The 11,391-nt window shown below is 40.9% G+C and overlaps 1 protein-coding gene across 1 annotated transcript; it reads right to left on the bottom strand.

The window, feature by feature from the left end:
• Positions 1-3,081: 3,081 nt before the first annotated feature.
• On the bottom strand, positions 3,082-10,296 carry LOC135532842 (gastrula zinc finger protein XlCGF17.1-like). Its single transcript, XM_064960275.1, has 2 exons — positions 9,748-10,296; positions 3,082-5,961 (listed from the first exon to the last, which is right to left on the bottom strand). The coding sequence occupies exons 1-2, from the start codon at positions 10,082-10,084 to the stop codon at positions 5,159-5,161; spliced, it is 1,140 nt and encodes a 379-aa protein (XP_064816347.1). The 5' UTR covers positions 10,085-10,296; the 3' UTR covers positions 3,082-5,158.
• Positions 10,297-11,391: the final 1,095 nt, after the last annotated feature.

The following is an 11,391-nucleotide window of genomic DNA, read 5'->3' as shown; positions in this document are numbered from 1 at the left end:
CAATTCAGTGAACTGTTCTGTGAAAGATGACATGAAGGAGCTTGCAGGGATTTGTAGTCTGCATGTCATCTACTTTGATGCTAATTAGCATTTTAGAATCCAAGAGTAAAGAGACACAAATATTGATACAAGTATTTGTATTTATTATGTATCCCCATTAGTTCTTACCAAGGCAGCAGCTACTCTTCCTGGGGTTTATTATGGATCCCCATCAGTTCCTGCAAAGGCAGCAGCTACTCTTCCTGGGGTTTATTATGGATCCCCATCAGTTCTTGCCAAGGCAGCAGCTACTCTTCATGGGGTTTATTATGGATCCCCATTAGTTCCTGCCAAGGCAGCAGCTACTCTTCCTGGGGTTTATTATGGATCCCCATTAGTTCCTGCCAAGGCAGCAGCTACTCTTCCTGGGGTTTATTATGGATCTCCATTAGTTCCTGCCAAGTAAGGTCAGGGAGTATAAATGATGGGAATGGAATTATCCCTCTACACATGTACTGTACTGGAGTTATCCCTCTACACATGTACTGTACTGGAGTTATCCCTCTACACATGTACTGTACTGGAATTATCCCTCTACACATGTACTGTACTGGAATTATCCCTTTACACATGTACTGTACTGGAGTTATCCCTCTACACATGTACTGTACTGGAGTTATCCCTCTACACATGTACTGTACTGGAGTTATCCCTCTACACATGTACTGTACTGGAATTATCCCTTTACACATGTACTGTACTGGAGTTATCCCTCTACACATGTACTGTACTGGAGTTATCCCTTTACACATGTACTGTACTGGAGTTATCCCTCTACACATGTACTGTACTGGAGTTATCCTTCAACACATGTACTGTACTGGAGTTATCCTTCAACACATGTACTGTACTGGAATTATCCTTCAACACATGTACTGTACTGGAGTTATCCCTCTACACATGTACTGTACTGGAGTTATCCTTCAACACATGTACTGTACTGGAGTTATCCTTCAACACATGTACTGTACTGGAGTTATCCTTCAACACATGTACTGTACTGGAGTTATCCCTCTACACATGTATTGTACTGGAATTATCCCTCTACACATGTACTATACTGGAGTTATCCCTCTACACATGTACTGTACTGGAGTTATCCTTCAACACCCTTTACACATGGACTATGGGAGGCACATAGTACTACATAGAGCCATGACTACATGGAACTCTTTTCCACATCAAGTAACTGATGCCAGCAGTAAAATTAGATTTAAAAAACACCTTATGGAACAGCAGAGTTTGTCCAGTGTCTGTGTTCTTTGGCCCATCTTCATCTTTTCTTTTTTTGTCCAGTCTGAGAAGTGTATTTTTCTTTGCAACTCTGCCTAGAAGGCCAGCATCCCGGAGTCGCCTCTTCACTGTTGACATTGAGACTGGTGTTTTGCGGGTACGATTTAATGAAGCTGCCAGTTGAGGTGTATGTTTCTCAAATTAGACACTCTTATGTACTCTTATGTACTTGTCCTCTTACTCAGTTGTGCACTGGGGCCTCCCACTCCTCTTTCTATTCTGGTTATAGCCAGTTTGTGCTGTTCTGTGAAAGGGAGTAGTACACAGCGTTGTACGAGTAGTGTATACAGTACCAGTCAAAGGTTTGGACAAACATACTCATTTAAGGGTTTTTCTTTATTGTATTTTTTACTATTTTCTACATTGTAGAATAATAGTGAAGACCTCAAAACTATGAAATAACTCATATGGAATCATGTAGTAACCAACAAAAGTGTTAAACAAATCAAAATATATTTTATATTCTTCAAAGTAGCCACCCTTTGCCTTGATGACAGCTTCACACACTCCTGGCATTCTCTCAACCAGCTTCATGAGGAATGATTTTCAAACAATCTTGAAGGAGTTCCCACATATAATTAATTAGATAATTAGATGCTATTTTTTAAACTGCAATACTAATAATCCATTGCGCGTCTTGTCTGTTTATTTTACACCTGCTATGTAAAAGAGACTGAAGAATGCACAATGGTCAATGCAATCAGGGATCCTTGGGACATCTGGTATCCTAAAACATTACCATTTTAAATGTCAACTTCAATGGGCTAGGGATGTCCCAAGGATGTATCTCTACCTGAAAATACATGATCTAAGTGATTGATAGTTGGTATTCAGCAGTCATAAAGCCTTATTGACTTTAATGAACTACTAAAATAGTGATTGTGTCAGACAGCAGCTCTACACTTTGACTGACTGATCCATTCATCCTTCCATCCCTCCTCAGCCTTCCTCCCCTCTGAAGACTTAGTGAGGGTGGAGCTCAGTCAGAGAGCTGTTGAGGGACTGGTTAGGAAGAACACTTCTACAGCCAGAGAGGTGAGAGGTCACACATGGTTTAGATGGTAAATATTTATGTCCCCTTAGCGGTTCATCACGTAAGCAGAAGGGAATATGTTCCATCATCCATGTTTATTTACATTAGTGCAAATTGTCCACTGATATTGATGTAATTTCTCACCCCTTTTGGCTGTATGAAAGTTGATTTCCCCTCAGGCACGCACATTTGTTCTTTGATATTATATAGGTAATTTGTGTCAAATATACTTTTCCCCACTCATTCACCCCATCTCTTACATTGCTTATGCATATTCGGTGGCAAAACTCAAATTCCGAACACAATGCCCATCCTGGCAGATCTAAACCTAATGCAGCACATTGTGACTTTTTTGCATCCAGACCTAATGCAGCTTGGAGTGATCAGATGACAGAAGTCACATTTAGGTGACAGGTGTAACTGAAGCTGTAGATGCTCCATATCCATAACTTTGAGTGTTTTATATAATATGACTAAATGTGTTTCTTTCTGTGTTGCAGGGGCAGTCAAAAAATGGAATGGCAAGCCCACAGAACATGACATAAGCAGAGCTGTGGGAGACCACCTCAAGCCCCTGGTAGAGCCAGGGGTGGTGTTTACCACTCCACCATGCCTTCAGCTGGCTGGAAAAGTGGGATTTATACTGATTTTCATACTAAGAGAGACCAAGAGTCTGTTGATTGGTCAGTCACTGGGCTAATTTGTTTTACAATATGTTCAAATCAAATCAAGCTTTATTTATACAGCACATTTCAGACATGGACGCAACACAATGGCTTCACAGGAAAAACAATGAAAAAAAACAACTGAACATCCACATCTATCAAGACAACTAAAGCACTGGGCCAGACACTCTTAAATAGAACCTGGACCAGCTCAGGTGAAACACCTTCCCACTAACGAGATGGACAAGCCAGCACAGGTGTAACACATACTGACTAACGAGGTGACACCAATCAGTGTGCCGAAGACACATTTCAGTTGAACAACTGACAAGAAAACGACTTCCATTTCACATTATAATCAACTACAATGCTTTACTTTCATCAATATAAACATGGTGTCTACTGGCTGTCAACAATTAAAAACAAGAAAAAAACATGCATTTCTAAATAATAATATACTATCATATCTTTTCTCTTTTTTCCTAAAACTCACAAGCTTCTAGAACTCTCCTCCCCTTGGAAGGAACCCCAAAATAAACTCAAATCAAATCACATGCGCTGAATACAACAGTGAAATGCTTACTTTTTGACCCCCTCACCAACAGTGCAGTTTCAACAAAATACAGAAAAGAATAAGAGATAAAACTCATTTACAACACGGAAAAACATGTCAAGATAAATTGTGATCCATGGTAACGCACTGGTTAAATGCAAAACACAAATATTTTTGACTTCCCACCCTTGAAACAATCAGCAACCAAGTTGTCCTTACCACAGACATGTCTGATTTCAAGAGGAAACTAATGAAATATCCGTAGTAACTTTCCACCTCACTGCGGAGCTTCTCTCTCTTTTCAGGGTTCACTAGATAGTCATGTTGTTGGATCGGGGCCCAGTCCCCAATGTCATGCTCTAGTACATTTTGGTTGGCACATCTGAGAATGAACCCTGATATTCTAAAAGCAGGGCAACAGTGATGCATTTAAATGTAGGGGTCGCTAAACAAAGGAACACAACACTTATTTGTCATAACTCATCGATATCACGTTGAAATCAATTGTGCCGAGAGGAGGGAGATGAGGTTGCACGTCCTGTTAAAACGAACAGCTCAAAAACTACACAGAATATGGGAATAATGTGTACATCCCTGGTTCGAGGACAACTTGAAGAAAACAAACAGCTAGCTACATTTTGAAGTGTTGCATTATGATTGAAGTGGGTCACCAACGTGGTAAGTGTAACACAGCTCTTTTTGTTAAATCTCATAAATCTCATAAATTGTTTCAATACAGAGCCTGGATTTTCCCCTGAGGCTAATATATATCCATATCCAGAGCTGAAATCAATAGAACAGGGGGAAACATTTAGGCTTCTACATTATGACATTATTAAAATACTCCTACTACAATGTTTAAACATTCTACATTGTGACATTATTAAAATACTCCTACTACAATGTTTAAACATTCTACATTGTGACATTATTAAAATACTCCTACTACAATGTTTAAACATTCTACATTGTGACATTATTAAAATACTCCTACTAAATACTCCAGTATTTATGCTGCAGTAATTTATGTGTCGGGGGGCTGGGGTCAGTTTGTTATATCTGGAGTACTTCTCCTGTCCAATTCGGTGTCCTGTGTGAATCTAAGTGTGCGTTCTCTAATTCTCTCCTTCTCTCTCTCGGAGGACCTGAGCCCTAGGACCATGCCCCAGGACTACCTGACATGATGACTCCTTGCTGTCCCCAGTCCACCTGGCTGTGCTGCTGCTCCAGTTTCAACTGTTCTGCCTTATAATTATTCGACCATGCTGGTCATTTATGAACATTTGAACATCTTGGCCATGTCTGTTATAATCTCCACCCGGCACAGCCAGAAGAGAACTGGCCACCCCACATAGCCTGGTTCCTCTCTAGGTTTCTTCCTAGGTTTTGGCCTTTCTAGGGAGTTTTTCCTAACCACCGTGCTTCTACACCTGCATTGCTTGCTGTTTGGGGTTTTAGGCTGGGTTTCTGTACAGCACTTTGAGATATCAGCTGATGTACGAAGGGCTATATAAATAAATTTGATTTGATTTACAATGTTTAGACATTCTACATTGTGACATTATTTCATTGATATCATGAAACAACTCCATGTATTTTCTGATGTCTAATCAGAGACCATTTATCATAGTATCTCTTCCCACATTGATAACAGCTATAAGGTTTCTCTCCTGTGTGTGTTCTCTGGTGTATCTTTAGATAGCTAGATGTAGAGAAACTCTTCACACATTGATTACAGCTATGAGGTTTCTCTCCTGTGTGTGTTCTCTGGTGTTTTGTTAGACAGCTAGATCTTGAAAAACTCTTCCCACATTGAGTACAACTATAAGGTTTCTCTCCTGTGTGTGTTCTCTGGTGTAAAGTCAGACATTGATATGCACCAAAACTCTTCCCACATTGATCACAGCTATAAGGTTTCTCTCCTGTGTGTGTTCTCTGGTGTCTAGTCAGACATTGATATGCACCAAAACTCTTCCCACATTGATCACAGCTATATTGTTTATCTCCTTTGTGTGTTCTCTGGTGTATAGTTAGATTGCTAGATGTAGTATATCTCTTCCCACATTGATCACAGCTATAAGATTTCTCTCCTGTGTGAATTCGTTGATGCATTTTAAGGTCTGATGAAGAGTTGAATATCTTCCCACAGTCAGAGCAGCAGTGAGATTTCCCTCCAATGTGTATTCTCAGGTGTTCCTTTAGTAAATTTGGTATTGAGAAATATAACCCACAATCAGAGCAGCAGTTAGATATCTTCCCGGTGGGTCTCTGCTGGTGTTTCTGGAGGAGTTCTGATCTGGAGAGACTCTTCTCTGCCTCGTCAGCATCACGAGGTTGTTGAGGGTCCCCAGAGGATCCACGATGGTCACATCTCTCTCCTGTGTGAATGACAACGTCAGACAGATGGTTAAAGGCCCAAAACATCAGAAATCCACTGTTTATTTTGTGGAAAAAGGTGATGCCCAGAGCAGTTGTCAATTGTTGTACAACTTCACGTGTTAAATGATTTGACAATTAAGACAGTCAAGATAGCAACCATAGTTATATTTAGTCTTGTTTTCACATTAGTAGTAACTAGAAATAAGTTATTAAAGTTGTTGAAATCCTAAGCAGGGTGCCAGACAACTATTGGTCTCCAATACAGGCCCCTTTCTGTGTTTGCATAAATTGCATCACGAGGGCAATGCACACATAATTTAATTAATACTTACATGCTAATGAGGAAACCGCTAGTTATGGATGTAGTATATCTGGTAATGAGGAAACCGCTAGTTATGGATGTAGTCCAATTTGTAAGTCGCTCTGGATAAGAGTGTCTGCTAAATGACTTAAATGTTAAATGTAGTATATCTGGTAATGAGGAAACCGCTAGTTATGGATGTAGTATATCTGGTAATGAGGAAACCGCTAGTTATGGATGTAGTATATCTGGTAATGAGGAAACCGATAGTTATGGATGTAGTATATTTGCATGGAGCAAAAATGGTGAGCAAAGATTTTATTTTCACAATGTATTCTGAATATTACAGCGCATCAGTGCAAGATCAGGAGTGCTACTCAAGGAAACTAATTTTAAGCTCTGTGTGTAATTCACCACCGGAGTTCTCATAGGCTGACAGCAAAAATAGCCTCCATTTACAGGTTGCGTATGAGTGTATTTCACATTACTTTTGGATTATAATTGTAAGGCTCGCTTGAATGTCCTGATTAGTATGTGTGTGTTACTGTCGCAATTCAACTACTAAATACTTAAAAAAGAATTAACCAGCAAAATGCTCTTTGGATAGCTTTAAACATCAGCCATAACTTCACCTAACAACAACATAGACCGACTGTAGGACCCATAACAATAACACAGACCTACTGTAGGACCCATAACTTCACCTAACAATAACACAGACCTACTGTAGGACCCATAACAATAACATAGACCTACTGTAGGACCCATAACTTCACCTAACGATAACATAGACCGACTGTAGGACCCATAACTTCACCTAACAATAACATAGACCTACTGTAGGACCCATAACAATAACATAGACCTACTGTAGGACCCATAACTTCACCTAACAACAACATAGACCGACTGTAGGACCCATAACTTCACCTAACAATAACACAGACCTACTGTAGGACCCATAACAATAACATAGACCTACTGTAGGACCCATAACTTCACCTAACGATAACATAGACCGACTGTAGGACCCATAACTTCACCTAACAATAACATAGACCTACTGTAGGACCCATAACAATAACATAGACCTACTGTAGGACCCATAACTTCACCTAACAACAACATAGACCGACTGTAGGACCCATAACTTCACCTAACAATAACCCAGACCTACTGTAGGACCCATAACAATAACATAGACCTACTGTAGGACCCATAACTTGACCTAACGATAACATAGACCTACTGTAGGACCCATAACTTCACCTAACAACAACATAGACCTACTGTAGGACCCATAACTTCACCTAACAACAACATAGACCTACTGTAGGACCCATAACTTTTCATAAGACCCATCTGTTTTTGGTTGTAACTCTAGGTCATGCCATCTGTTTTTATCTGGGACACCCTAGAACATAAAGTGCATTCAGACCCCTTCCTTTTGACACATTTTGTTAATCAATCAAAATAATTTCACTTGGAAATGGCTTATGCCAAACGATGCTTTTATCCAGGCTTCAACCGACTCCCATTCCGATTTACGGAATATATTTTTTAAATCTTCAGACAATACCTCATAATGACATCACAATACCCCATAAAAGCGAGAAAAAAGGTTTAGAAATGCTTGCATTTCTGTAGGACTTGTAACCCTCTAGGCCATGCCAGTAGGCTACAGTAGGTTGTATCTCTCTAGGTCATGCCAGTAGGCTACAGTAGGTTGTAACACTCTAGGTCATGCCAGTAGGTTACAGTAGGTTGTAACCCTCTAGGTCATGCCAGTAGGTTACAGTAGGTTGTAACTCTCTAGGTCATGCCAGTAGGCTACAGTAGGTTGTATCTCTCTAGGCCAAGCCAGTAGGCTACAGTAGGTTGTATCTCTCTAGGTCATGCCAGTAGGCTACAGTAGGTTGTAACCCTCTAGGCCATGCCAGTAGGCTACAGTAGGTTGTAACTCTCTAGGCCATGCCAGTAGGTTACAGTAGGTTGTATCTCTCTAGGCCATGCCAGTAGGCTACAGTAGGTTGTAACTCTCTAGGCCATGCCATTAGGCTACAGTAGGTTGTAACACTCTAGGCCATGCCAGTAGGCTACAGTAGGTTGTATCTCTCTAGGTCATGCCAGTAGGCTACAGTATGTCGTATCTCTCTAGGCCATGCCAGTAGGCTACAGTAGGTTGTAACACTCTAGGCCAAGCCAGTAGGCTACAGTAGGTTGTATCTCTCTAGGTCATGCCAGTAGGCTACAGTAGGTTGTAACTCTCTAGGCCATGGCAGTAGGCTACAGTAGGTTGTAACTCTCTAGGCCATGCCAGTAGGTTGTAACTCTCTAGGTCATGCCAGTAGGCTACAGTAGGTTGTAACTCTCTAGGCCATGCCAGTAGGCTACAGTAGGTTGTAACTCTAGGTCATGCCAGTAGGCTACAGTAGGTTGTAACTCTCTAGGCCATGCCAGGAGGCTACAGTAGGTTGTAACTCTCTAGGCCATGCCAGTAGGCTACAGTAGGTTGTAACTCTCTAGGCCATGCCAGTAGGTTGTAACTCTCTAGGCCATGCCAGTAGGTTGTAACTCTCCAGGTCATGCCAGTAGGTTGTAACTCTCCAGGTCATGCCAGTAGGCTACAGTAGGTTGTAACTCTCTAGGCCATGCCAGTAGGCTACAGTAGGTTGTAACTCTAGGTCATGCCAGTAGGCTACAGTAGGTTGTAACTCTCTAGGCCATGCCAGTAGGTTAGTAGGTTGTATCTATCTAGGCCAAGCCAGTAAGCTACAGTAGGTTGTATCCAAGTGGAAACAATGATCAACCCAATGTGGAAAGAGTTGAATTTGGTCAACAACAAAATGAATGGCTTATTTTCTACGTGAGGATTACTTGATTTAACAGAAGTTTTGTAATGATTAACTTGTTATGTGACATACCGACAACTTTGATAAAAAGCACTATAGGAGTTGTCTCCAGATCGCTATGCATATTCATGCTAGTAACTTAGCATCTCTCTCCATTGAATACAGGCGGTTGATGTCAACAACCCTCATAGAATATAAATAATATATTACAATAATAAGATGTATCCACCAATCCAAATAAGGGATAGGTGGAAGCTAGAGAACCCACAGTGCCGCTTTGTGGACAATGACTCCCCTTGTTAGGGCAGAGAGACATCTTGTCAGTATATCCATAATCTTTGGTGTAGCCAACCCAACTCTCACATGGCACTATTGGGGGCCCCGGTGTGTAGTAAAACATCGCTACATGAAAATCACTACATTCCGTGCCCCCCAGTCTGCAGATAGACCCTTCTCAAATATATATGTTAAGTCACTTTTAGAAACGGAATGGAAAAAACAAGGGGTAGCTTGCTCTCTAAGTCTCTGATTTTCGACATATCAGTCATCATCCCAGGGCCCTCCGTTGAAAAGGTATTGACGAGCCAACTCCGAATATCCAAAGTTAAAAACAAATTGAAGACAGTACTTACTGGTGTTAATCAGATCTCCTATCTCCACCTCTTCATCTTTCAATGTGACAGTAATCTCCCCTTCCTTCTTCACTCCAAAAACTACATCCTCTTTCCCGTCCTCTTCTTTTACTTTAACATCCTCCTCCTCTTTCACTATGAACGCATCTTCCTCTTCTTTCACTGAAACGTCTTTCTCTTCTTCTTTCAGTGTAACAGACTCACCCTCTACTTCTTTTTTAACTGTGACATCCTCTTCCTTCTCCTCTTTCACCACAATGTTCAGCCCCAGAGCTTCTTTCTCCGTCCAGCAGATCTCCTCTTCTTTAACAGGAGGGGAGTAGTTTAGGGAGCTCATGGTCGGGGATGTTATCTAGCTATCATTAGCGACTAGGCTAGTGCTAACTTAACCAGCCAACTACTATAGCTGACTAATACAAAATAACGTAATATTAAATTAAATAGGTTAACAAGTAGATACAACAAAGGTGTGTCTAAAACACATCAGCTAATATACACCGAAAGCGTATAAATAGCTTGAATCTTTCGGCTATGTTGTCTAGCAAACTTCCGAGGTGGTTGACGAGCTGTTTCTGAAGAACCGTCCACTAGATTATACGTCACGCTGGCAGCGTCGCCTGAAAAACGCACATCGCCGCATGCTGACTGGAGGGGAAACGCAGTTGAGGATCATATTTTATTTTCAGACAAAGGTTATTTTAAATGGATTTAATTAAATAATACTATTATATTGAGACATACAAAGACCTGAATGTGTTGATTGATTAGTGCAAATAAAACATGATTACTACAGCACATTAAGGCAGTTTCATTAAGTCAAACTAAATCTAAATAAGTAGCTAGCTTACTGTAGGTCTATACTGCTCCTACATGGTGTAACAATACATAATGTAGATGTATATAATGAACAGACTAGGTCTATACTGTTCCTACATGGTGTAACAATACATCATGTAGATGTATATAATGAACAGACTTGGTCTATACTGCTCCTACATGGTGTAACAATACATCATGTAGATGTATATAATGAACAGACTTGGTCTATACTGCTCCTACATGGTGTAATAATACATCATGTAGATGTATATAATGAACAGACTTGGTCTATACTGTTCCTACATGGTGTAACAATACATCATGTAGATGTATATAATGAACAGATTTGGTCTATACTGCTCCTACATGGTGTAACAATACATCATGTAGATGTATATAATGAACAGACTTGGTCAGACTTGGTCAACTCATCCCTGACCGCTGGCTACGTCCCTTCCGTCTTCAAGAGAGCGAGATTTGCACCCCTTCTGAAAAAACCTACACTCGATCCCTCCGATGTCAACAACTACAGACCAGTATCCCTTCTTTCTTTTCTCTCCAAAACTCTTGAACGTGCCGTCCTTGGCCAGCTCTCCCGCTATCTCTCTCAGAATGACCTTCTTGATCCAAGTCAGTCAGGTTTCAAGACTAGTCATTCAACTGAGACTGCTCTTCTCTGTATCATGGAGGCGCTCCATGCACTGCTAAAGCTAACTCTCTCTCCTTTGCTCTCATCCTTCTAGACCTAATCGGCTGCCTTACTGACACTGTGAACCATCAGATCCTCCTCTCCACCCTCTCCGAGTTGGGCATCTCCGGTGCGGC

The sequence above is a fragment of the Oncorhynchus masou genome, unplaced genomic scaffold (assembly GCF_036934945.1).
Source record: "Oncorhynchus masou masou isolate Uvic2021 unplaced genomic scaffold, UVic_Omas_1.1 unplaced_scaffold_2057, whole genome shotgun sequence".
In the NCBI taxonomy this organism is placed as follows: Eukaryota; Metazoa; Chordata; class Actinopteri; order Salmoniformes; family Salmonidae; genus Oncorhynchus; species Oncorhynchus masou.
Note: the sequence above shows the minus strand (reverse complement) of the source record. Positions and strands in the feature narration are given on the sequence as shown.

What these genes read in the sequence shown, in the direction of transcription:
- LOC135532842 (XM_064960275.1), bottom strand. Translation starts at nt 10,084, where the DNA reads ATGAGCTCCCTAAACTACTCCCCTCCTGTTAAAGAAGAGGAGATCTGC. An exon ending in AGGAGATCTGATTAACACCA is followed by an intron (nt 5,962 to 9,747) that starts GTAAGTACTGTC and finishes TCATTCACACAG; the next exon opens with GAGAGAGATGTGACCATCGT.